The sequence below is a fragment of the Nelusetta ayraudi genome, unplaced genomic scaffold (genome assembly GCF_046127955.1).
Source record: "Nelusetta ayraudi isolate G7.1 ecotype Tasmania unplaced genomic scaffold, CSIRO-AGI_Nayr_v1 ptg000018l, whole genome shotgun sequence".
In the NCBI taxonomy this organism is placed as follows: domain Eukaryota; kingdom Metazoa; phylum Chordata; class Actinopteri; order Tetraodontiformes; family Monacanthidae; genus Nelusetta; species Nelusetta ayraudi.
Window position 1 is genome coordinate 3987418 of NW_027466068.1, and position 27132 is coordinate 4014549.

At 43.3% G+C, this 27132-nt stretch overlaps 3 protein-coding genes across 7 annotated transcripts in view; all 3 read left to right on the forward strand.

Moving 5' to 3' along the window:
• The first annotated feature begins 6706 nt into the window (after positions 1 to 6706).
• LOC142887948 (eosinophil peroxidase-like) lies at positions 6707 to 11453 on the forward strand. The gene is made up of 12 exons (XM_076025931.1): positions 6707 to 6776; positions 6988 to 7075; positions 7217 to 7392; positions 7509 to 7641; positions 8186 to 8315; positions 8513 to 8713; positions 8808 to 9168; positions 9537 to 9697; positions 10068 to 10326; positions 10655 to 10825; positions 10910 to 11147; positions 11234 to 11453. The coding sequence occupies exons 1-12, from the start codon at positions 6707 to 6709 to the stop codon at positions 11436 to 11438; spliced, it is 2193 nt and encodes a 730-aa protein (XP_075882046.1). The 3' UTR covers positions 11439 to 11453.
• Positions 11454 to 14228: 2775 nt separating this feature from the next.
• On the forward strand, positions 14229 to 19932 carry LOC142887947 (eosinophil peroxidase-like). 2 transcript variants are annotated; one of them, XM_076025930.1, is made up of 15 exons: positions 14229 to 14384; positions 14605 to 14673; positions 14864 to 14951; positions 15060 to 15235; positions 15333 to 15465; positions 15603 to 15732; positions 15893 to 16099; positions 16194 to 16554; positions 16938 to 17098; positions 17188 to 17446; positions 17529 to 17699; positions 17819 to 18056; positions 18147 to 18346; positions 18484 to 18525; positions 18661 to 19932. In XM_076025930.1, exons 2-15 carry the CDS (start codon positions 14607 to 14609, stop codon positions 19107 to 19109), a joined length of 2682 nt encoding a protein of 893 aa, XP_075882045.1. In that variant the 5' UTR covers positions 14229 to 14384; positions 14605 to 14606; the 3' UTR covers positions 19110 to 19932. The 2 variants fall into 2 exon arrangements, with proteins under 2 accessions (XP_075882045.1, XP_075882044.1); XM_076025929.1 differs by having other exon boundaries at positions 17188 to 17438; positions 17521 to 17699.
• A 4086-nt stretch (positions 19933 to 24018) lies between these two features.
• ebf2 (EBF transcription factor 2) overlaps positions 24019 to 27132 on the forward strand; it is a 36079-nt gene continuing 32965 nt past the window's right edge. For 2 of the 4 annotated variants that reach the window (XM_076025934.1, XM_076025935.1), the window contains exons 1-2: positions 24019 to 24832; positions 26065 to 26221. In XM_076025934.1, coding sequence (XP_075882049.1) covers positions 24699 to 24832; positions 26065 to 26221 — 291 coding nt within the window. In that variant the 5' untranslated portion in view covers positions 24019 to 24698. The remainder of the gene's footprint in view (positions 24833 to 26064; positions 26222 to 27132) is intronic. The other 2 variants (XM_076025932.1, XM_076025933.1) reach the window with 1 other exon arrangement.

The window sequence follows — 27132 nt, forward strand, 5'->3', positions numbered from 1 at the left end:
CTAACTCTCTCTTTGTGAGCTGCTGGAAGCTGGAGTGCAAACTGCAATGTTTTGAGAAAACCGCCGTAGCGATATTCCTTAGCGGTTTGAAACAAAACTGCAGAGCCAGAAGCTAAGGCGGGGCTTCACGTAGGAGCCTGGCAGACAGCTCATTTGTCCTTGGTCTGTTAGATACAGTGGACTGTTTCTACTCTGTGCTTGTGACTTGAGAAACACTCCCACTGGGTAAAAAGAAACAGCAAGCTATTCTTCAGTTCACTGCAGAAATATGTAATGATGTTTTATTAACTTTTGTTTTAGTTGCTAATTATTTGTGATCTCACGGCTTGCTACGACGAGTTTGGTGGAGTTTTGCTGCTTCCTCAAAGTCAAAGTGATTGATTTGTCGAAAGCGTTTGACACGGTTGACCACCATATTCTAATCACATCCAAAAACGTCTCAAAGCGCTTTGTACAATCAGAGAAAAAGAACCACCTGGGCCCCCACAGCAAGCAAAGTGCGACAGTGGCCAGGAAAAACTCCCCTGGGAAGAAACCTAGAGCAGATCCAGACTCCAGAGGGTGCTTGATCCGCTGTTAAATCAGGTCCTGGTCCTGATCCTGGTGGCAAAGTTGAAGCGATGGCACCAAGACTCCCAGGACTGGACTCTATGGCTCCTGGCGTCGTGGTCATCACCTGCCAGAGACACACAGAGACTGCGGCAGTATCATGCAAGTAATTGGTAGTTCAGGTGGAGAGGAAAAAGTGATAGAAGCTCCACCTGCACAGAGCGACAATCCCTTTAACGGGAGAGAAAGATCTCCCTCTGTGGTCTAGGCCTATAGCAGGATAACTGACAGTTGTCAGTCAGTTGATTCTAACTGTAAGCTTTATGGAAAAGGAAGGTCTTAAGCCTACTCTTAAATAATCTGACCGTGTCCGCCCCCTGCACCAAGGCTGGGAGATGGTTCCAAAGTAAAGGAGCCAAAAAGCTAAAACTCCCTCCCCGATCTAATTTTAGAGACTTTACAAGCTACCAAATGTGTTGCATAAAGATATTGTCACTGTCCACAAGGGGGTTCCACAAGACTCTGTTTTAGGTCCCCTTTTATTTCATTACTTATATCGATGCCTTGGCTTTAAATGTGAAGGATGCTAACTTGCATTTCCACGCTGACGACACAATGATTTATTGCTGTGGATCAACTCTCGTTAAGGCCGTTGAATCCCTGCAGAAAGCTTTTGTTGTCATCAGCACTCATTACTTCAGCTGAAACTAGATCTCAAACCAGACTAAGCTTATGCTGTTCTCAAATTCCAGGAAGAAGGCCATTTGTTTGAAGGGGCTTTGCACCCTCTTGCCCCTGCATAGAGCCGGTGTAGAGTTGAGGACGATTTAGGATGTAAAAAAAAAAAAAATCAAAAATCAAATCTAGTATTCTTAAACGTCACGTTACGCAATGTAAAACGGTGAGAGTGCTTAGTGCGTGTTATGTCAGAAGTTGAACCCAGAGTGTCCCAGTTGACTTAAACTATGTCACCCTTTGGTTTAGTGACTCATTACCTGTTTACTGCTCCAACTTCACGACGCTTTCACTCTCTAACTGGTTTTAGTAGAGATTACGCTTGGAGTGACGATCTTACTCGTCACTAGTAAAGCCCGTCGGAATGTCCACCGGTAGCAGAAATGAGTCACTGTACCTGTCCTGGAGGTTAAATGGTGGTTCTGTACCGCAGTGAAAGTGTGCAGAATCAATGGTATCTTTGACCTCAGAAATCCACATCTTGATTTTATGTGCCCTCTGTTTTATATGTTCTCTTTTTTTTTTCTTTCTATTCACGCTTTTAATTTTGTTTTGCACATTGTTTTTTTAAATCTTACAAGACTTGTTCTGACCCTTTTATTTCTGAGTTACTTTCAGGGGTTTATAAGGTACAATATGTCTATATGTAAGTATGACATGGAATTCAATGGTGTTTGATCCGTGTGTGAAAGACGAAAAGGTTTACTGACACAATAATTAATTTCCTCATTTAGATTCTTGGCAGTTCCTCATGTCTTGGACAGATGAATTAATACATGCTTACATCAGTTTTGAATCTGGGTCCTGACTCTTTTCAAACAAAACGGTGTGATAACAATGAGATTATGCAATGCTTTTTTTTTGCGTATTTAGTTCAAGAGACCTGTTTTACAAGTTCACTCACATTCATTGAAGGCTGCACCATTGTTTGCCGAAATGTCATTGCATTCGAGCAGGCGGTGTTCAGTGATGTGTAAATATAATAAAATGCATTGACGGTGAAGAATCTGCTGTTGTCAGTGACTTTATGAAAATGATTTGAACTGTTTAAACCCCCCAGAAAACTCCGGTGAAGCCTTCCTTCCTTCCTTCCCGCCAAAACCTTCTGCAGTTAAAACACCATGACGAAGAAATGCCAATTATGATATGCAACGACTTTCATCGGCAGTTTACATCTTGCCTGCAATTCTGTTCGCAAGGCAAGAAGCTATGGAGCGAAAACGTGAAGCCTGTAAATCTGATGAGTCCATTTGTCCGTTGGAGGCTCAGGTTCTCAACAACCGAGGGGTTCTGCTCTTCAAATGTTTGTCCTGGTGCCGCAGAGCCTTTGACCTCTTCTGTTCAACCAGGAAGACGACAGGCATTTCCGTGTGGTGGATTTGGCACACAGAGAAAGGTGTGGATGGCAACTTGAAAGGTCTGAGATGTTTGAGCCTTTCGCTCGCATGAACAGCAAATGTTTGTCTATGACCTGGGAACGAGCATCCGTGGACCGCCATGAAATTACTAACAGGTGTGTCGCGTCACAGGATCTTTCATTTTGGAAGCTGTTGCTGGCAATCAAAACAAACAGTCGGAGCAACAACAAAAAAAGTGATGCGAAGTGACACACCGATGGTTTGAGAGTGGACGAGCATGGAAGTGCTGACAGGGCCAATCAAAAGCCTCGGTCTTGTCGAATGCCAGCTTCATGCGAGCAAATCAAGACAGCCGCAGAAAAGCTGCTGTTTGATTCGTGTGCTGTTGTCTCCCTGACAATCAGAGACTGACAATGAGGAAGCACCTCTCCTGCTTTTGTTCTGCCAGAAAGAACTTGAGCAGAGCAAAAGAAAAGCAGAGCGACGAAGGTGGAGGTGTGGTGAACTTTCACAAAGACACAAACACACACACGCAGAATTGTGAATTTGTCATTTAAACCCTTTTTTTTTTGAAAGGTTCTGATCTGTTCATTAGACCATTATCATTAGCATTCGGCAAAGACAGCAGTTCTTCTAAACAGGGGTGTTTCACCCCGACAACCAACCACAACACAAAAGATTCTTTAAGTGGAAAGAATTGAGAGCTTCGGCAGTCAAGTCGTCGAAACAGATTCTTGAGAGGCAACTATACATTCCGTATAAAATAAATTCCTTTTTTCATCTGATCATATTAAACTTGTACATGGTCTATTCTGGAAAGACGGTGTCACTATTCCTGTAAGGCATCGGTCATTTCCTCATACCTTCCAATCCTCGCAGACAAAATGAAATGGACCAACAAAAACAAATCGACTCAGTTCCTCGTGCCAAAAGTGACAAACTGTTGTCTATCTTCAAATGTTGTTTTTATTAGATGGTTATAAAAAAACAAACAAAAAAGAGCAGGCCTTCGCTGAGGCTCAGTCCCGAAAAACAAAAACAAGCATCCCTTTTAACCCAGGGCACAGCGTCACAGGATGCAGCTTTCATTTGAACTTCTCAAGAAATTGTCATTATTAAAATGATTGTCAACAATCATTTGTCCAAAGTTTTCTGATTATCTGGTCGTATTAGACACCAGTTGTATCGTTTTATTTTAACACAGAGATTTTATTTTATTTTATTATTATTTATTTTATAATTAACATTTTATGATCATAACAAGAAGGACATTGACCATAAAGAAAAAACAAAATAGACAAAGACAGAAGAGCAAGAACAAAACAAGACAAAACCAGAAAAAGACAAATTCAGAAATAAAGATTTTATTTTTGAAATAGTGTATTTTTTTCCAGCAGCAGTGCTGGAACTCCATAATCTTGCTTTGCAGCCATAATCTTGCTTTGCAGCCATAAACCTTTACGATGTAACATAAACAAAAAGAAAAAACACAACAAAACATTCTTTGGACCTTTGGACAATAGAAGCATACAATAAAATAGGGCTTTGTATTTGTTATGATGTTTCTTTCTTTTTTTTTTTTTTTTAATAATAAAGGTGTTGGCATGTCAACCTTTTAATGGGCATTAGCTCTCACAAGATTCCAAATCCAGTGTGATCCAAATAGATTAAAGACTCAAAAGATGTCTTAGCTCCCTGTTGTTGTTGGTGGCTTCCTGCTGCAGCGTGCCCCTGCAGTCTGTACGCTGGAGCTGCATCGTGCATTCTTTTTGCCGCTAAGGTATTGGCTTAAAGTATTCTTTGTCAGCGGAGGCTTGTAGACGGTGACCGTAAAAAACTGCATCACCGAGGCACTGGACCCCACAATCAACACTGTCAAGAGGAAGTTTGGCCGTGTGCATGTTTTATGATCTGGAAATGCTGCCCTGGCAACATTCCTGGCAGCAATTTAATTTCAACACATAGTTGTTGTTTTTTTTAAAACAAAATCTGTGTCAAAATGAAAGTCCCACTAGCACGAGGCAAAGTTGTTAGCAAAACAACAACATTAACATTTACTCACAGCAAAAGCTGCAGGTCTTTTTAAATAAAGGAAATAATTGATCAAACAATCGAAAGTGTTTTATTGAAGTTAATTTCCAGACTCTTCAGTCGTCTCACAGCTTGTATCCCCAGGAACATACCATTGTCTATGCTAATTGTTGCCTTGACGCCCCAAGGTTTGAACGGAAAATCATTTGATTTCCTGCAGCGTTTCCTCAACAGGTGACAATAATAGAAATAGAACAACCTGCAACAACGTATATTCTCAGGAGGTGCTCAGGAGGTGTTTGGAATGCATCCGTTTGTAATTATTTGTCTTTTTTTTTTGTTTTTTTTCTGCATTACTAATTAACTTTTGAAATTTGAATCTGCTTCTCTCTCTCGCACGCACATCTCTTTCAATTCCATATGGGGAAAAAGTGTTAACGTGCACATATTTTAAATGATGACCTTTTTTTGATTGCACGGTGGTGCAGAGCTGTTGCCTTGCAGCAAGAAGGACACGGGTTCAATCCCAAAGACCTTCTATGTGGAGTTTGCTTATTCTTAGTGTGTGTGTGTGTGTGTGTGTGTGTGTGTGTGTGTGTGTGTGTGTGTGTGTATGTACGTGTGTATGTAATTACGGCATACATTTCAGAGTGGAATAAACCATCAGTCAGACATTTCACATCACCCTGTGCGTGGTATGAGACGTTATAAAGGAAACTATGCAGGTTGTCTCAGTTTGTCGGTGTAAATGAACCATTAAAAGTTGAAGGAAGTGATCCAGTAAAAAGATAGCAGAGGCCTGTCTGTTTTGTGTGCGACGAGTGATTTAAGGTGCCTCACCTTAATGTGGTCTTGTCTGGAAAACCCAAGTCATGAACACTGAAATTGGAGCTGCACGTGACTTTTGATAACAGCAAACAGCTAAATAAGTCTTTTGTCTGTGTTGGCAGAAAAGCTAATTATGCTGTAAAAAGATCCTCTGAGTTCAGCACTGCATAAATATACTGCAAAATGTGATTTACATGGTTTTTGCAAGCAAAAGTAGAAATCTGGATAAACTGGATAAGTCAGTAGCTGAGTACAGGGCCACACAGAGAACAGCAAACATCCACACTCACTGAGGCAAAGGTGCCAAGAGGAGCTGTCCCAATGAGAGCAAAAGCCAATGACAACTAGATGGTACATTACAAATGAAGATCATATGTATATATCTATATGTATACATACATATATATAACTAAACATAAAAAAGCACTATATAACATTCAACTGTGCTAAGCAGTATAATACTAATACTACTACTACTACTACTACTAATAATAATAATAATGATAATATACAAAAGACTTTGGTTATGTATCTTGTGCGTGCTGTTGTAAGATGAAAACTACGTATATATTCAACATTTCCAGAATTCAAAAACTCATGCATAAGTGGAATTCTCATCAGATAAAATGTGCCAATTTAATCAGTCTATGTCTGATTTCTTGTGTTCGGCGAGCTTCATCCCAATTAGACAAGTTGAGCGTTCAACTCTTGTAGGTGCACCAACATCTCATGCCAGATGTAAAAGAGCAGAAATTAGAAGGTATTAGTTTAAGCCTATGCACTACTTATGCAATCTCTACCTTCTCAAATTGTTCTTGCGCAAGAGTCCATTTCAACGACGACAGAACAGGTTGACAGCTTTTGTTTGCTTGAAAAGTGAAGTAATGAATGCTTTTTTGTTCCCTGCTTTACAAACTGTTGAGTTCCTTCACACAATAACACCACAGCTGCCACAGAAAAATACTATATATACAATGACTGTGAAACAGTGAAACTGACTTCAGCTGGAGCACTGACGGAGTCTCCCAGTACGTCGCAAGTTCTCTCACTGGTGTTGTGTTCAGGACCAGGATTCTGGTAACAACGCACTTGCTGTAAATTTAAAGATTACACTATGTATATTTATATACATATATATATGTATATGTATATATATATGAAATGAAATATGTTATTTTACGCTAATTTTATTTTGTTTTCCAGGGATGAAGTTGGTTTTGTGCCTGATGGCTGCAGGCCTTCAGCTGTGTTTGCAGACTCATGTGGTGGCTGCTGGTGAGTATGTGAGATAACATGTACACTTCCAGTCAGACTGACTTTGTTGTTTGTTGTTATTATTTAGATTTTCATGATAACACGTATTTTGCACTGTAGTAGCTAAAATGATGCAGCGCCCAACAACGTCGGATATTTGTGTGGTCACTTGAAAATGCCCAAAATAGAGACTGACAGTTTTTGTTTGTCTTTTTTTTTTTAAAATCATCAGAATCACTTTTGAGTAGGAGTTTCATTGAAAAGGCAGTGATGGAAGCCAAAGCAACTGTTGACTCTGCTTATAAATACTCCCGGAGCACGTAAGCATAAGCACGTTGTATGACTGTGAATAAAGGCTCGCTAAAATATCTGGATTATTTTACCTGTTCCAAATATGACGTACTAAATGAACTGATTATAAAGACTTTGTCCCATTAATCTTTGCCCCCCCCCCCCCACAGGAGTGTTGAACGTGTGAAGAGGAACGCTGCAAAGCCGTCCGACGTCCTGCGCCTCCTGAAGCAGCCGGTTGGGGCGACCCGGGCTGCTGTGCGAGCTGCAGACTACATGGACAACACGGTGAAGCTCATCAGGGCGTCTTTGTTCAAACGGCAGAAACGCTCCATCAATGCCACAGGTGCGCTTGCCCAAAACCTGCTCCGCATACCCCCCCGCCCACCCCCCACCCCCTCACTGCGTGAGCAGTTTCACCCTTCCTAATGAATTTTTCTCCCTTCGCTTCTGTCAAAGCAGACCTGATCTCCGAGGACGACCTGCGCCTCATTGCCATGCTGACAGGCTGCTCTGCGCAACGGCGCTTCCTCTCATGTAGGGACACCGCAAACACGGACAAATACCGCACTTTAAGCGGGGTGTGCAACAACAGGTGAGGAGGCAGCAAAGTGACGAGACCTGCATATTTGGGACAATAGCTCACATGACAAATAGTTGCTTGTTTCCTGTTTTGAAGTTTTGCCTTGGGGTTGTGATTGAACCCAGTGTCAGAGCTCCTTTTAAAGGCCCAGTGTGTACAATTAGGCTTGATTTTGTATTGGAAAAATCTTAACATACTGCTCACAAATAGATTAATTGAAGTGTATACTCAGAGTACAATAGAAGTCATTTGGTTTTCTTCCCCGTAGAATGTTTCCTATCTATCTATCTATCTATCTATCTATCTATCTATCTATCTAAATAAATAAATAAATGAATAAATAAATAAATATATACAATGTATAAGTGCACAGGCCACCATAGTTCAATGGCAAACTTGGGAGAAGGAGGGTGAGCAACAGAGCACTGCAATCTAAAATGTAACCACTTGATTATAAGAACCAATTACCATTAAGCCGCTATTCCCCTTGTGTCAAAGACAACTGCCCTGCATTGCACACCCATACGTCTAATCTCAGTGTGACTCTCTTGTCTAGAAATAACACACGCTGGGGATCCTCCAACACGCCTTTCACTCGCTGGCTTCCTGTGGAATACCAGGACAGGATCTCTCTTCCTAAAGGATGGGATCCTGAGAAGAAAGTCAACAAAGACATCCTTCCTTTGGTATTAGACAGTTGTGATGAATATTGTGATAGAGAAGGAGTCAGCTAATGTGTTGAGTAAAATTGTAATATATTTTTTGTTGGCCTATGGAAAGAGCCAGTTCCTCCAAGACTGCATGTCTCTATTCACCTCTGTATATATTTTCTGTTGGACTTGACAGAATAACTTTATGTCCAGTGTCTCTGCTCCGTCCTCAGGTCAGGGAGGTATCTAACCGTATACTCAACACGACTAAAATGGTGAATGACCCGCTCTACACCCACCTGGTGACCATCTTCGGCCAGTGGACCGACCACGACCTGACCTTCACGCCTCACTCGCCCGTCATTCGCTCATTCAGCAACGGCATCGACTGCGACAAGAGCTGCGAGCGCACAGAGCCCTGCTTCCCCATCGATGTCAGTGCCGCTCCTGGCACACCATCATATAAAGTCATAATCCACGCACGCAAAGTACCAAAAATAGCCAATCGCTCTTTGCTCTCTTAACCAGATTCCCAGGGACGACCTCCGCTTTAGCCAGCACTCAGAGGAGTGCATGCCTTTCTTCCGCTCGGCAGCCGCTTGTGGTTCCGGCAACACGGGCCACCTCTTTGGTGCCAGCACTGTCCGCCAGCAGATGAACTCGCTCACGGCGTTCATCGACGTGGGTCAGGTGTATGGCTCCGACGACGCCAGGGCCCGTCGCCTGCGGGACCTCTCCAACGACAAGGGCCTGCTGAGGGTGAATGAGGAGTACACCGACAATGGCCGCGAGCTCCTGCCGTTCACTCCCATGGGTGCTAACATGTGTGCCACTCGAGGTCGTATCTCCAATGACAGTAACGCTCAGGAGGTGCCCTGTTTTCTGGCCGGTGAGCCTGCATGGATTTCAACACTTAAGCATCAGATGATTGTATATCAGATTGTCGGAGAGCAGTTTTTGCTGAAGTTGTTTGTGGACAGAATGCAGGACCAGTGAGTGCAATTCAAATGTCAGGGTTGAAGGTCATGGACACAGAGATCCTTGAACATCAGAATCTTACCGTTGCCATTTACTAAGGCTGAACCCCATGGGGAGGGAAGGTGTTGATGTTTTATGTCATTCCACCATTGTTGGTACATCATCAGGAGAGGTTAGTAATAGTTCTAATTAGTTTTGGTCTCAGCTCTATCTAACCATAGAGGGAGCAAGTCATACAAATTTAAAACAGTCAAAGCAGTTGCCTACCTTGCTTTCTAGGTGATGAGCGATCCAATGAGAACATCGCTCTGACCTCCCTGCACACTCTGATGCTGCGAGAACACAACCGTCTGGCTCGCGCTCTGGCCGAACTCAACCCTCAATGGAACGGGGAGAGGACCTACCAGGAGGCTCGGAAAATCATGGGAGGGTACTTCCAGGTGTGTAAAAGACTTTTCAAACTGATGATTTGACAAGATGGCTGAAATTTAGTTTATGACTGTTGAATTTTGGATTTTGGGTGGCTGTGGCTCGGTTGGTTGGACGGGCCATCCAGTGGTTGAAGTGGTGGTGGTTCAAATCCTGGCTCCGACTATCCACAAGTCAAAATGTCATTGGGCCCTAAGTTGCACACAATGAGTCTGGCAGCACCTTGCATGGGAGAAGCCGTGTGTATGAGTGTGTGCATGAATGGGTGAATGAGAGGCCATTGTGAAGCGCTTTGGGGTACCATGACCGTGTTGGAAAGTGCAATAGAGTCCATTTAACATTTCACTTCATGAGTGACTCAAGTTTCTCTTTACCCACCAGGTCCTCACTTTCAGAGACTACTTGCTCCACATTGTTGGTCCAGACTTCATCGCCCGTCAGCTGTCCACCTACCCGGGATACGATGAGTCCATTGACCCCAGCATCTCCAATGTGTTTGCCACGGCTGCGTACCGATTCGCTCACCTGATGGTTCAGCCTTTCATGTTCCGCCTGGATGAGGAGTACAGGGAGCACTCTGACTTTCCCAGCGTGCTGCTGCACACTGCCTTTTTCACACCTTGGAGAGTCGTCTTTGAAGGCATGGCACACATCTTTAACTTACTTGCCCTTCTTTTTCCTTCTAGGAAAAAGTCATGTGCACGCCATGACGGGACAAAGGCAGTCTGATTATCTCACAAGACAAAGGACAGTTGCCACAAAAATCCTTATCTGACAACATTTTAGTGAATGGATGCTCATCGGGCGTGGTCCTGTGGACCTTTGAGGATCCAGTGGCTGAAGCATCTTTAAGATTTCTTGCTCAGTAGATTGGGCTGCAGACCACTTTCTTTGCTGTCTTGGCTTCCCTTCACAAGTATTGGATGAACTTGAAACAGAATTGGTAAAGTTCTAAACTTCTTTTTCAGGTGGTTTAGACCCAATCCTGAGGGGCTTGGTGGGTCGCAAAGCCAAGCTGAACACACAGGAACACATGATGAGCGATGAGTTGAGGGACAGGCTCTTCAAGTTCTCCTCTGAGTTGGCCTTGGATCTGGCCTCCCTCAACCTGCAGAGAGGCAGAGACCACGGACTTCCGGGTATTGCTTGTGCTTTAAACCTCTGTCAAAGTCTTGTTCTTGTGACAGACGTGACCAACTCTTTGCCACTTCTTTTTTTCTTAGGCTACAACACATGGCGGAAGTTCTGTAGGCTCTCGCAGCCAAAAAATCTGAATCAGCTTGCTAAAGTGCTGAAAAATAAAAACCTGGCAAAGAACCTCCTAAAACTTTACCGCAAACCTGACAACATTGATGTGTGGATTGGTGGAGTTGCGGAGCCGTTTGTCCGTGGTGGAAGAGTGGGGCCACTGTTTGCCTGTCTAATCTCCACGCAGTTCCAGAGGATTCGCCAAGGAGACCGGTGAGGAAATGGCATAAATACGTTTCGGTTCATTTTGAGTGATGGCTGGCGATGACTGCACAATTTAACATTCCTGTCAACCTTAGACTTTGGTGGGAGAAAGAGGGAGTGTTCACCAAGCAGCAGAGGGACTCTCTGAGGCACACGTCGCTTGCCCGCATCATCTGCGACAACACTGGCATTGCAGAAGTCCCGAAACAGCCTTTTCAGTACCAAAGCAGGTCGAACTTCACCCGGTGTGAGGATATACCTGCTTTCAACCTCAGTGCGTGGAGGGAGGATATCAGATAGAAATCCTCACCGCGGCTAGTCGCTGAAAGACAAAAACTGAACATCCTTCTTCTGACTTCAGCCTCAATTAATATTAGTGAAACAACACAGCAATCTTTAAAACTGCCTCCGTGTGACATATTTTTTAACAGCTGGTTAGCTGTGGTCACGTCAGCTCATAGAACATGTGAGCAGGTGTGCATGTTGGTCCATAAATGTTGTCTCTCAGAATTGTGCATTGAAGGATGCTTTCGTTTAAACACAAAATTATTAGTGAATATGACGGTCATATATTATTTATTACAAAACATGAATAATCAAATAAATGACGTTAGAATTAGATTATATACAATGTATCAATTCTAATCTCGCAATTTGTATGAACATCATGTATAATGACAATAAAGCTGTTTCACCTTTATATGCTTGTGTCACAACCAACCTTTCATTATTAATGCATCACAATGAGGTGTTCTCTTGAATCACAATGATATGAATATTGTGGTTCCAACCTTAAAAAAAAATCAATACACACACACACACACACACACACACACACACACACACACACTTTTTTTTTTATCATCAGTATATACTCCTATTCCTTTGTTGTCATTTTCATGTATAAAATAGAAAAAGACAGCGTTTAATTTTAAATGTTACCTCACTGTGTTGTACAGTATAGAAACGTTTATTTGCAGATGACGTTTTATTCATTCCTTAAATTATTTTCCACCTCATTTTCTAATATATAGTGTATATTTTAAAGTATATTTAAATTATACCATATTTTTTAAATGTATTTTTATGTTCTAAAAATATTAAATATAAAAAATATTCAAGAATTACGTGCAGAAGCGGAGTGATCAAGTGCAACGTACACTGGCGGCAGCATACTACACTGTGAGGTTTTGATCGAAAAAAGTGATCGATTTCAGAATCTTTCAGAATAAAAACGATTGCACGAAATGATTTAAGTTCAGATTCAGAGATCGTGGAAATCCCCACGTGTAAAGTAACACAATGCACGGTGAGTTAATTATAGCCCTTGGACGAGGTGTTTGAGCCTTTTAACTTCCTGGTTAGACTTTTGGTAAATGTTTTTCGTCTAAATATGTCCATAATAGTCGACTCCCCCCCCCCCCCAACCCCCGCAATGTCAGCAACTTATATGCATTCACTCTTTATTACCTATAGCGAGGGGACCGCGCTGCCAAACCAAGTCGGGAAGCGCAAAATGACAGACAACAGACAAAAACGAGGTCCCTTTGTTTTCCTTTTTGAACGTTTAAGATCTAACGCCAAGATGTTTTCTCCTCGCATATATTGCCCTCGGTTTTCTTTGTGACACATGCATCTTACGCAACTTCTTGTTTGCAATTCACTCAGTTCATGTCAAACTGAGCAGGAAGCCATTATGAGCGATGACACACAGCGCACCTTTCTGAACTGACAGCCGCCTTAATGCCCTCAATGGCGGTCAACGTCGCGATGAAGCCTGTTCCGTTTTAATGAAATAATAATAATAATAATAATAATAATAATAATAATAATAATAATAATAATAATAATAATAAATAAATAAACAAAAAAACAAAAAAATGAAAAAAAATAAAAAAATAAAAAAAATAATAATAAAAATAATAATAATAATAATAATAATAATACAGTTATGGCTGAAAATGAGCCGCAATGATAACGAAAATATAGTTTAATTCCCGTGAATCAGTTTTGATTCAGTGTAAATTAAGAGCCGAAACAAAATGTGCATCGGCTAAAATGACAAGCCTGCAGTTAAGACGTGATTTTATTTTGGGCCATTGGTTCATCCGAAGGCCTTGTGCGCAGTTTTGTCCCAGGACATTAATTCAACGCGGTCAATCTATTTGGATAAGGGCACACGAATATATTGCTTTTTGATTGATGGCCGGAAGCATTTATTAATTTCCTTGAAGTCATAATGTGGTGATTCCCGTGCAACACCACCTAGTCGCTGTTCCGCATAGTTGCGGAAGGTTTTGCACAATGACAGAATGACGGACATGTGTTTTTAAATACCACCGGTGCGCAGGTGAGTTTCCTTCTTTCTTTGTCACGCGAAGACTGACTGAATGCACTGAGCGCCTGCCAAGTTTTACTTTCTTCCAGGAAGATTTGGCTGCTCGTCTTGCTTGACATTGTTCTTTTACCAACAATTAAGCGTCCAACAACTTGAGAAAATAAATGAATGAAAAAACGAATTACTGGTAACTAATTTATTGTCAGATTATACTTTTGGTAAACAAATGACAACATTTGCAATGAATATCAGTCAGATATTTCTTCTGTCTAGAAATACAAAACAGTGTTAAAAACAGCAATAAAATAAAATAGAAAAATGCACACGCTGCGGCCTATACTCACAGAATGTCGGCTAAATCATAACAAATTGCTCTAAAATGTAATGATGAATTTGTAATGTCTAATGTGTAATGTCTTTTTGGCCTTATGCAGCATTTGTACGTTTTGATAATACGAAAGTAAACACACTATTCATCTTTACATTAAAAAAAATGTGTCGCCTAATACAGTTTTACTGCAGCTCACAGCTGCCGTGCATAAAAAAAAAAAAAAAAATCGCTGTATTTGCGCAGAAACGCGCAACAAGTTTACGCAAGTCTAAATAGCGAATAAAAGAAAATTATTTCAATTTGTAAAATTGATTTGAATGTCCTCGGGAACGTCTCGCCATAAACAGATAATAACAATAAAAAGGAAATCAACTTCTCATATTTTCTTAGGAGATGGGCAGAAGAGGAACTAGACGGACGGAAAAAAAAAACATTGGCTGTAAGCTGCACATTGTCGCAGCTGCATTCCTGACAGTGAACGTGGCGTTCATGACCTCTATATAAACTCCCGCAGCGATCTGAGCATATGTCAGACGGCAGTTCACAGCAGCAGAGGACAACCTCGTCGTTTGTGCAGGTTAACGTCTTATTATTATTATTATTATTATTATTATTATTATTATTATTATTATTATTATTGATGATGATAATAATAATCAGACTGAAGAATACTCATTTTTAATTTTGATTTTCTATTTTTTTTTGTTGCATTATTTACCCAGGATGTTGAAATCGTATGGATGAATTATTGCTTTAAACTACCTGACAGGTAATCTTTTTTTTTTTTTTTTTTGTAGGGATGAATTGGTTTGTGTGCCTGCTCGGTGCAGGCCTTTGCCTGTGCCTCCAGTCTCAGGTGAACGCAGGTGAGTCCTCATCCGCCGTCACCGAGGAGTTGTTTTCGATTACAGTTAAACCGAGAGATCAAGTGGCTGTGTTTTGTGTTTTGCTCCATAGCTACTTTTGAGATGACTGTGAAGAAAGAGATTAGACAGTCAGTCTGGAATGTGTTGGGTGACACACACCAGCTAACACAACCTGGTTTTTTGTCTGCAGAGTACCTATTCAGCAGGACTGACATTGAGAGAGCAGTGATGGCAGCCAAGGCCAATGTGGACTCAGCTTATCAATACTCCAGACAAGAGTATGTGCACTAAATACATTCCTCCTTGGTTTACATTTCGTAAACATTTGGAAAAGAGAAATCTGTGGAATTCAAATTCAACTTTAAAGTTATTCACTCGCACTTCAGGAGCCTCAGTCGCGTGAGGAGACAGGCAACGTCACCATCCGATGTCCTGCGGCTACTCAAACAGCCGGTCGGACGGGCTCGAGAGATTGCGCGTGCCGCCGATTACATGAGTGGGACTCTGTCCCTCCTCAGGAGGTCGTTGTCAAGACGTCAAAAACGCTCCATCAACGCAACAGGCACGTTGTATTTCTTTTTCTATCCGCCGATCATTTAAACATGCTCGACACGACGGCTGCAGCTGAGCTTTTGCTTTTCTTTCCCTCCTCAAACCAGATCTGATCTCTGAGGAACAACTGCAGACCATCTCCGAGCTGTCGGGCTGCTCCCCACAGGAACGGATCCCTTCCTGCGCCACGACTCCCAACCTGAATGTGTTTCGTACCGCAACTAGCGTCTGCAACAACAGGTGTGGCGGGGATTATAACGACACGCTTTGTCTTGAATTGGTCATTTATTTGTCAAGACCTGCCAAGACTGGACCCTGTATAGGAATTGTTGTAATGTATGAGTGAAATCAGAAACGTAATCAATTTTCCCCATCAGGGTGAACACTCGCCTGGGAGCCGCCAATACTCCCTTCGCCCGCTGGCTTCCTGCTGAATACCAGGATGGAATCTCAGAGCCTATTGGCTGGGACCCCGACCGCCTAGTCAACAACCAAATCCTTCCTTTGGTAAATATAAAAAAAAAAATGCAACAAAACAAAACAAAAAACGCTTTTTGATGCTACAAAAACAATTCAAAAACATAAAAAAAAAAAAGACCCCACCTGCATTTACGCTACATTTACTGCTGTGATTTTTCATTCCTGGTTGTCTTCATCCCATCCTCAGGTCAGGGAGGTGTCCAACCGGATCCTTAGGACGTCCAACGAAATGGTGGAGAGTGACCCTCTCTACACCCACCTGGTGACCATCTTCGGCCAGTGGACCGACCACGACCTGACCTTCACGCCTCACTCGCCCGTCATCCGCTCATTCAGCAACGGCATCGACTGCGACAAGAGCTGCGAGCGCACAGAGCCCTGCTTCCCCATCAATGTCAGTGCCGTTCCAAACACAAGACCTTCTAAAGTCTCACGCAATGCTCGAAAAATGTATGGGATGCCATCTGCTCTGTGTCCTCTCCAACTAGTTTCCCGAGGACGACCCCCGCGTTGTCAAGCTCGCCGAGGAATGCATGCCTTTCTTCCGCTCGACTGCCACTTGTGGTTCCGGCAACAATGGCCACCTCTTTGGTAACAGCACTGTACGCCAGCAGTTGAACACGCTCACGGCATTCATCGACGTGGGTCAGGTGTACGGCTCAGAAGACACAAAGGCCATTCGCCTGCGGGACCTCACCAACGACAACGGCCTGCTGAGGGTGAATGAGGAGTACACCGACAATGGCCGCGAGCTCCTGCCAGCGGCCGTCATGATGTCCAACATGTGTGCCACTCGAGCTCGCATCACTGGGGACAGTAACGCTCAGGAGGTGCCCTGTTTTCTGGCTGGTGAGCCTGCATGGATTTCAACACTTAAGCATCAGATGATTGTATATCAGATTGTCGGAGAGCAGTTTTTGCTGAAGTTGTTTGTGGACAGAATGCAGGACCAGTGAGTGCAATTCAAATGCCAGGGTTGAAGGTCATGGACACAGAGATCCTTGAACATCAGAATCTTACCGTTGCCATTTACTAAGGCTGAACCCCATGGGGAGGGAAGGTGTTGATGTTTTATGTCATTCCACCATTGTTGGTACATCATCAGAAGATATTAGTAATAGTTCTAATGAGTTTTGGTCTCAGCTCTATTGGTCTTAGTTCTGTCTAACCATAGAGGGAACAAGTCATGCTAATTTAAAACAGTCAAAGCAGTTGCCTACCTTGCTTTCTAGGTGATGAGCGATCCAATGAGAACATCGCTCTGACCTCCCTGCACACTCTGATGCTGCGAGAACACAACCGTCTGGCTCGCGCTCTGGCCGACCTCAACACTGAATGGAGTGGGGAGAGGATCTACCAGGAGGCTCGGAAAATCATGGGAGGGTACTTCCAGGTGTGTTGAATTCTTCTCCAAGAATTTAGTGTAGAAGTGATGGAAATTCTCTTCACCAACGGATGTGAACTATGTCCTGCACCCACCAGGTCCTCACTTTCAGAGACTACTTGCTCCACATTGTTGGTCCAGACTTCATCGCCCGTCAGCTGTCCACCTACCCGGGATACGATGAGTCCATTGACCCCAGCATCTCCAATGTGTTTGCCACGGCTGCTTACCGATTCGCTCACCTGATGGTTCAGCCCTTCATTTTCCGCCTGGATGAGCAATATGAGGAGCACCCTCAATTTCCCACCGTACTGCTGCACACTGCCTTTTTCACACCTTGGAGAGTCGTCTTTGAAGGCATGTTTTATAACTTTCTGCCCTTTAAACTGCAAATGTCAAATGTGCTCAGACGAGACTAATCAACCTCTCACCTCCTCAGGTGGCCTGGACCCAATCGTGAGGGGCCTGATTGGTCGTAGAGCCAAGTTGAACAGGCAGGACAGCATGATGCATGATGAGTTGAGGGACAGGCTTTTCGAGTTCACGTTTGAGGTGGCACTGGACCTGGCTGCTCTCAACATGCAGAGGGGCAGAGACCACGGCATTCCTGGTATAGAATCTCTATTTTGGAATATCTTTCACTCCGATATCTTGCTTCTGTCTTTCACCCTTAATACTTTAAAGAAACTTTGCATATATGCATAATATGTGTGTATTTTTTTTTTGAAGGCTACAACCAATGGCGAAGGTTCTGCGGCCTGTCTCAGCCCAAGTCCCTGTCAGAGCTGGCCGCAGTGATGAACAACACCGACCTGGCCCGAAGACTTTTGGATCTCTACGGAACTCCTGACAATATTGACGTGTGGCTGGCTGGAGTGGCAGAACCGTTTGTCCGTGGAGGAAGAGTGGGACCCCTGTTTGCCTGTCTTATTTCCACACAGTTCCAGAAGATTCGCGAGGGAGATCGGTACCGTCTCAGTTTCTTTGTCATCTTGATTGACCTGGTGCTATTTGAGTTGCTAACAGTTTTAATGCGGTCAAACACGATCATTCTCAGGCTCTGGTGGCAAAACCCAGGAGTCTTCACTGATGCCCAGAAGGCGTCCTTGAGGGAAACATCTCTTGCCCGGATCATCTGTGACAACACTGGCATCACTGAGGTGCCAGAACAACCCTTCCTGTTCCGGCCTCGGGGGTCCGGATACACACCCTGCAAGAACATCCCCAACTTTGACCTCAGTCCGTGGAAGGAGGGTGGTGAGTTGATGTCCCAAAATCTCCAATGAGAAGTTTGTGGATTTCATGGCATTATTATTATTATTATTATTATTATTATTATTATTATTATTATTATTATTATTATTATTATTTATTTTTATTCATTTTTTTTACAGCAGATGGCATGGTCTCTCCAACTGGACCTGATGGAGGGCAAGGTTTGTCTTTTTCAAAATCAATTTTGACCATAATAAAACAAGTTACACAGTAATTGCACCGTTGATTTCTTTCTTTCTTTTTTTTGTTGTTGAAGAGAAGCACAGTAAACCTGAAAGAACGTTTAATGTTTTCAGGAAATCAAGGACTTCGTGGACCACCTGGACCTCCTGGGCCCGCTGGACCACCTGGATCACCAGCCACGAACAGACTAGTAGCCTTCTCCGTAAAACTGGGCAACAACTTCCCAAAGAGTGGTGTACCCATTGCCTTCCGCCAGGTCATCTATAACGAGCAGAATGGCTACAATGTAGAGACAGGGTATTTTACCTGTCAGTATCCAGGTGTTTATGAGTTCGACTTCCACTGCACTATCAGCCAGGCTGCTGGAGTTGTGGATCTCATGCAAAACGGGGAGCGTCTTATCCACTCGTACACAACCTGGCAAAATGGCTTCACCAGTGCTAGTGGCCATATCTACACCAAACTTAGCAAGGGTGACAGAGTTTATCTGGTGACTGAGGCAAATCGCAACGGTCTGATGGATAGCAGCTTTTTCTCTGGGCGGCTGCTTTTCGAGGAGTAAGAAACTCAGTATTCTGACGGCACACCGCTCCTCTGTAAATGTCCAAAACAGGGATTTATGAAGGAAAATTAAAAGACGATGAAAGTGAAAACATTCAAGACCCGAATGAGATTAGATTTTGCCAAAACACTTTTGCTGAGGTATATTCATATAAAAAAAAATTGCTGTATTTTCCTTCTTGAACCAATTCTTCTTTTTTTTTTTGCAAGTAAGTGAAAATGTTTTAGTTCTGTCGCACTAGGCTTACCTTAAAATTCTGCTAGAAATTATATATTTTTGGAATAAAAAAAAAACTGTCCTAGCTCAGCCACTCACTGTATAGGAAAATATTAAGTGAATGGTAGAACAATGTTCTGGCGTGAAGCACGAGAAACGTTTAATTCATTAGAGCAAGACCATAGATGGTGACTGACATCTAATCTGGACATCTAATCTGAACCATAACTTTGAAACCCTTCAAAGTGAGTATGGAGATCGGCCCTGGACACAAGCCCATTGGCAATGACCCTTGCTAATCACTTACTGAACTTGACAGTGAAAGTGTGAAATTACCAATATGAGAATTCTAAATATAAAATTGGTTTTATCTAGAAGCAACCTACAACCAACCTTTAAATGAAGGAGTACCAGTTTAACTTTAAATGGATTTAATTTGTGAAAACGCACTGTACCAGCATCTTTACATCAGTTGGCAAATGAAGCTGTGCTATTTAATGTTACGTTTTGTTGTTGTTTGACTGTAGTGTTTAGAGTTTCTAAAAAATTTGACATAAAGCAATGCATAAAGTTTTCTGTCTGTGAATAAATCTGTTGAGCATATGAATTGACGTTTTTAACGCGAATGCATCATTTTAAAACCGCAACAGATATTTTGTTAGAAATTGACCAGTAGGTGGCACTGACGTACAGCGCAACCTGCACACAACTTGCATACAGCAGTTCAAAGCCATACTTTGCACATAAGGGTGAGCGCAAAATCAATTACTTTCAATTTTTATTTTGAGGAGAATGACCCAATTTGCTTTATGACACACACTCATAAGTAAAGTTGAGTTGAAAAACATAAGAATCGGTGGAAAAAAAATAAAAATAAAAATCATGTATAAGTGTCATCAGCTTTGTAAACGTGATTCGTCATCAGCAAAAAAAAAATAAAAAATCAGCGACTCTGAATGAATCATTGACTGACGCAACATGGCTTCATTTAAATTCAACTCCTGCTCATCACACATGTGGGAAATGTAAAGCATATAATGGCACCACCAAGTCTGTATTTAATCAGGATTTAGGAGCTCAAGGTACTCCATGGAAAATATTTATTATGCACCAAGAAAAGAGATAGTGTCGTTGGTGGCTGACAACAGAAGCATCTCTTTGTCTTGATATACATTGACTGAAGTTAAAACATTTTTTTTTTAAATACAATATCTTACCATATACATGAAAACAATTTATTCTCGCCCAAGTTTGGCACGTGTCTTGCGGAGTTACCAGGAAAACTGAAACTGGATGAAACCAGGGAGAAGGTGGTGACTTCTTTTTAATTGCAGATGCCGACACTCGCCGACTCGCAGTCCAAAAAAAATAATAAAAACAACAAGGGACCTATACAGGCCGATCGATGGCCGGCGTCGTGGTCCGCATTAAGTCTCTTGTTTTCGACACAGTGGAGCGGAGGGACGGGAACCAGCTGCTGCGCGCGCGCGCGCGCGCACACACACACACACGCACGCACGCACGCACACAAACCACGCCCCCTTCTGACCCCCGCGGACTCAGTGCCGTCCACGGAGAGTGGCTGCGGGTGGGTGTCCCATGGGAGCAGGGGAATGCTGGAGAGGACGGGCGGCACACGATACCCCATTGTTTGGTTTAGCAGTCACTGATCCCCGCCTCACCCCCACCCACCCCCCCGCTCCCCCCCCTCTCTCTTTCTCTCTCCCACTCTCTCTCTCTCTCTCACACACACACACACACACACACACACGCACACACACGCAGGAGCAGACTCACCTCCTCCCTCACCACCACCACCACCACCACCGGACAGTCCGTCTCAGCGGGTTCAAATTGATTAGGCACACGCGCGCACACGCACATTTTGGCAGCCGCACTCTCCGAATTGCAGGAAGCCAAACATTTATCGGGCGGCAGAGGTCCGCACGTTGCGCGTGCTTGCTGCGATAATCACGGCCTCTTCCGCCGCACAGCACGGGCACCGACGAAGCCGCCGCCGCCGCAGCAGCAGCCGCAGCACAACAACACCACGTGATGAATTCATGGCGGCTCTGGAGCCACGATCACTCTTCCACATGGCTGTAGGGCCAAACACGTATATTAAAGGAGTTGGTATAGTCCAACTCAAAGTTAACTCACAATACGCATAACCGGTCCAGAGTTTCACAGATTTGCCCAGCAGTATAGCGCAGTCTGGACTCGGTAAGTGGCTGTTTAGTCGAACATTGTAAATAATAGGACATCATAACAAGTCTCCACACACTTCTGGTGGCTGCTTTACACTCTCAAACATGCATTCTGGGGATGGATGTCCAGCCCTCCCAGCAGCCCGAAATGAACGGATGCAGGGCTGGAACAAGAGCAGAAAGTCTGGCCGCACCTCTTGTCCTCAGAAAGGAGCGAGTGGAATGCAAGAGGATAAATTTCCTCTCTATATTAACCATATGCCAAATCTCCTCTCTCCACAGGTGTCCAGAAGATGTTTTAGTCCAAAATACTGACTGCCTCGGCCTCTAAGAGTTGCGAGTGCATCCATATGCTTCCCAAAGTAAGCGGGTAAACTACTTTGGATTTTATTTATTTTTCAAACTGTTGAAGTAGGTGACATTGGTTCTGACTGCATTGACACAGGTGAACTATTGGTGAAGTACACAACAGTTTGGTGGATTAGGCAATGTCATTGTAGCTTATTAGAGTTTTAAAAATTGGATGGGAAATCCCCTTTACTGCGTCGTGCTGAATATAATTTTGTGTTTGTCTGCAAAAAAAAAAAGAGGGAGATGAAACCGCGTGTCTTACAACGACTGGATGCATGCGAGCCGCCTAACTGAGGGAAGCGAGGCGGCAGAGACTTTTTGAACTTTGAGACGTCATCGGGGAAATGTCAACAATGTGCCGGGCCGCGGAGGGAACTTTTGCTTCAATTAACGGCTTATGTGATTAAATGGTTTTATCATCCGATCCCATTTTAATTGTTGCGTGCGGCGGTGCAGGTGCGAGGTCACTCCCACAGTTTGACGGTTTTTTTTTTGTTTTTTTTTGTTTTTTTTTTGCGGTTTCTTTGCGTTGGGCGACAGAGGGATCAGAAGCTCTGACTATATTCTTTTCATATTTTTACTTTCAGCATTTAGTCGTCAATCTTCCCATCGATCTGCTTCAGCGTTGCCTTTAAAAAAAAAAAAAAGAAAAAAACAACAACAACAACGTAGGCGCACTTCTTGAAGTTGTGCAGCAAGTGGAGGAATGCAAATAAAAAAAAACAAAAAAAAAAAACACTGTCATTAGACACCCTGAGATTAAACGCAGCTGTCAATCATTTTTTTGGGCGCGTGTGTCTGTGTGCGTGCGTGCGTGTGAGGGAGGAGGACACAGGCGACAGGGTGGAGGCTCTCTGCAGCAAGATTCCCCGAGACTGCAGCTCTCATAATTGGGGGAACATCTGACTTTGTCCTGCGCTGGCAGATGGTGGGTTGAGGCGGGATGCGAGGGGTGTGGGGGGCAGATTTACATCCATTGTCCGGGCGCACAAACTCCACAAAGAGACAATAGTACCGGCGAGTTGCAAAAGAGAAGGGTGGGAGAAGAAGAAGAAGAAGAAGAAGAAGAAGAAAAAAAGAACTTTTCTTTTCACAGCCAGACGAACGGGAGCGGAAATTAATTTTTTGGGGTCGTAATTTGTTTTATTGGACCTACAAGACGGGGGGAGAGAGAGAGAGAGCGAGAGAGAGAGAGAGAGAAAGAGAGCGAGAGAGAGAGAGAGAGAGAAAGAGAGCGAGAGAGAGAGAGCGAGAGATTCCCTTTCTTTGGTTGCACTTTTTTTTTTTGCCATTTTGCTGCGTAAAAACCCTGCGTAAAAAAGTTACATACACCACATATTAGCAGCGCCATCAGACGGCAGCCTATCGACGTATAAACCCCCGATATTTTGGTCGCCGCACTGATGAAGAACTACATTTTTTTCGCCGACGCTGTCAGAACTGGGGGGGGGGGGGGGGGGCTCGACGCCAATCAGAGCGCGGGCCCTCTCCGGGGCTGCGAGGCGCAGATTGATGGACCAACCAGACGCCCATTGTTGCGGCTGACACTGATGCGATACCTCCTCCGCGGAATCACCGCGTTCAAAAGAGCAGACGGTGCGGCGGCTTGAATGCGCGCCTGGCGTGAACGCACTCGTGTTATAATTCCGAGCTGAATGAATGGGTGTGAAAAGGGATTTGCTGCGCCGACTATTCACAGCGGTCGTGTCGTACAGCACAATGGCAAAGCAACATTTGGGTTTAAGGGGAATGATAATAATAATAATAATAATAATAATAATAATAATAATAATAATAATAATAATAATACTAATAATAATAATAATAATAATAATAATAATGAAAACCCGCGCACGCTCACGGGGAATTATATAAAAAAACAAAAATACATATATTCTTTCCAAGTGACGTAGTTATGTGTTCCCCTACCTTTTTTTAAAATGATAATTTCTAGTTCCGAATCAATCTTATTTAAAATCCCCTTTTGTTTAAGTGTTGCGACCCTCCCGCCCCCCCCGCCGCCGCCACCATCGCCCCAAAAACGGTCGCAAATGTGCCCAAATTACTTTTTTCCCTCTCTCCCAACAACAAAATCATCACAAACGTGTGGTGCTAAAGTTTTGTTGGCTGAGCTGGGATGCTGATTCTGGCAGCGCTCCGAACAAGCGATGCACTTTACACCAATGAGAGCATCCGCTTCAACAATCGGTCCCCCATATGGCACCGAGGCCCCTCCTCCCTCCTCCCTCCTCCCGGCTCTACCCCGGCAGAGGGGCTCATTCATGCTTTCAGACAGCGGTTCACTGCGAGCCTCCTGGCCCTTGGATCAACTGTCCCAGTCCGGTCCGGTCCGGTCCCCGCTTCCTGACAAAGAAACTCTCACCTCCTCACCTACATTTGTATCCAGAAGCTCCTCTGCTGGACCCGCGCTGGAACCTGCCTGAGGAGCAGCTGATCGCTCGGCTCGGACAGACGCTCCAGGTTTTTTCTTCTTTTAGTTTTTTTTTTTAGTTTTTCACGCGTGGACAATGATCGCAGTCACTGGCGGAATATCTGTCATATTGCCCCGCCACGCTTAGCCGAGGTGCGAGTGGACTTTAATTCCTGGAGACGCCTGAAACATTGAATTCTCAAAGCTCCGTAAGAAAAGCAGGAGTTCTCTTGCGGCGCTGTGAAGGAGCGCAGCGCCCTGGGGGTTTACCTTCTGTTGTCTGACAAACAGGCTCTTTAACAACAACAACAATACCACACTTTCCTTTAAGTAAAAAAAAAAAAAAAAAAAAAAGTGCATCGAAACCAACAAGACGAGGCTTAAATGTTCGGGATCCAGGAGCATCTGATACGAGAAGTGGGCGGATTAAAAGAGAGAAGTCTTGGAGAGGAGATGGATCCAGTCCGGTCGTGGGTGCGCAACGTCGGGGTCGTGGATGCGAACGTCGCGGCACAAAGGTAGGATTCAAACGCGGCACATCTGCTCATCTTCTCGTGGAAAGCGGCATAATAAATGAAGCTGTAATGATCCAGCGTCGTCACCAAAACAGCCCTTTATAACGTCACACATGACAGTAGTGAAGAGAAAAATGAAAACTACTTGTTGCAAAAAGTGACCAAAGTATAATGCTAAATTATTATTATTATTATTATTATTATTATTATTATTGTTATTATTATTATTATTATTATTATTATTATTATTATTATTATTATTATTATTATTATACCGTTTGACTGGGATAAAGTCCAGCTTGGCACTTTACTTAAGGGGAAAACAAGCCTGAAAATCAAAAGTATAAAGTTACATAAACTCATGATATGAACCTTTTTTTGTGTGTGAATATGTTCTAAAGATTTTCCTTTATTGAAATACATACAAATGAAATTCATTAAAAGACTTTATTAGAAAAAAAAAATGTTTTCCCCTCCATCTAATTGAAACAAGCAATTTTATTAAATCAAATAACAGTCGTAATAATAATGTCAACTAAAAGGAGAGTTCAGTTTTTGTTTCATTTCTGAATCGACGCACAGTAGTTAGAATTCTTGTCTCAATAAAATGAACCCGAGTAAAAAGTTTAAAAGTAATGTGCGCAGAAGCGAGTTCGTAAAACAAATCAGTTGACAGGGGCAGTAAAGTATATATTAGTTATTTCCTATCGTTAATTATTATTATCATTGTTACTATTATAATCACTTATGGTTTAAAAAGTGTTGAAATGTTTACATTTGCAATTAAGAACAAAACAGTCCACAGATGTCAGATTATTTTCTCATTTATTTTCTATTTTTAATTTTTCTTTTTTTTTTGTGGAGAAACATCTGACAAAATGCTGAACAGCCACAGCTGTGTAGCTGTGTAATAATAATAATGATATAATAATATTGATATAATAATAATAATAATAACAACAATAATAATAATAATAATAATAATAATAATAATAATTATAATAATTACTATTATTTAATTTTTTATGTGAAATTAATTCGTTTCTCAAAGGTTGAAATAAGAGGATACACTTTGAAATATCAGCAAATAAATGTATATTTACATTAACTTATTACCAGAAAGTTGTTGTAAACTGAATGAAAAAGGTTTCTGAAATGATTTCTTATCTCTCTTATGACTCTGTGAGATGTGTTCAATGACCCTGAGCTGCTGCCTCTCCCTCTTGTGTCTCCAGTGGGGTCGCCTTGTCGAGGGCTCACTTTGAGAAGCAGCCGCCCTCCAATCTCCGCAAGTCCAACTTTTTCCACTTTGTCCTGGCGCTCTACGACAGACACGGGCAGCCCGTGGAGGTGGAGAGGACGGCATTTGTCGACTTCGTGGAGCATGAAAAGGTGTGTGGGTAACGTTCTTTAGCACACACACGCAAATAAAATAAAAATAAATTGCAAATCTGGCTGACAAAAAAAAAGAAAAAAGTCCGATACGCTGATATACAGCGTTTTGAGCCGCCACCAGGTGCTGGAGTTGATCCTCCGACCCTGTTCTCCATAAAAACCGAGCATATCGAACAGCTGACGGCTACATGTTTACAGAAGCTTTATACCCTCAATGAGCTGATGATGTGGGATTGAAAAGGAATATCTAATGACTAATTAGCAGCTTGCCTCATTAGGGGGACATCACTGGTTTTTAAAATGCAAATGATGCCTGCTCCTGTTGTACAGTGAACTCATCATCAAAGTCTCTTTTCCTTCATGCCCCCCCCCCCCTCCCCTCCTTTACTCTAAACACTGCTGTGTGTGTTTGAGGGAGGGGAGGCCGGGCGGTACTGGGGGGGTCTCGGGCTGCACTGAATTCCTCAGGTTGAACCAGACCAAAATAAGAAGGGCTGTTAGAGTGGAGGCTGGCCCAGGGTGCTTGGTGGGAGCCTCCTGCCCGGTGTTGACGGATGCTTTGGCCTTGTGTTGCTGCTGCTGCTGCTGGTGGTGGTGGTGGTGGTGGTGCTGAGGGTCGGCGTGGGCGGTGGGACTTGGCGACAGCTCTGCCGCTGTTAGAGGCGGACAAGGCTGTCAGCTGAGCGTCAGGTGGAGGAGTTGCGGTGAGATCTCATGCCAGGGCTGAGAAGCTGTCATCCCCGCTTTGTGCCACTGTAGGTTCGGGCCAGGCCAGATGACGGCTGAGGAGGAGTTCATTTTCTGCATGGTTACCCTGGCATCTGCTTTTCTTTTCTTTCTTTCTTTTTTTTTTTGGGGGGGGGGGCTCCGTAGTAATTACGCTGAGGTAGAGTCGAGCGGTGCCGCGG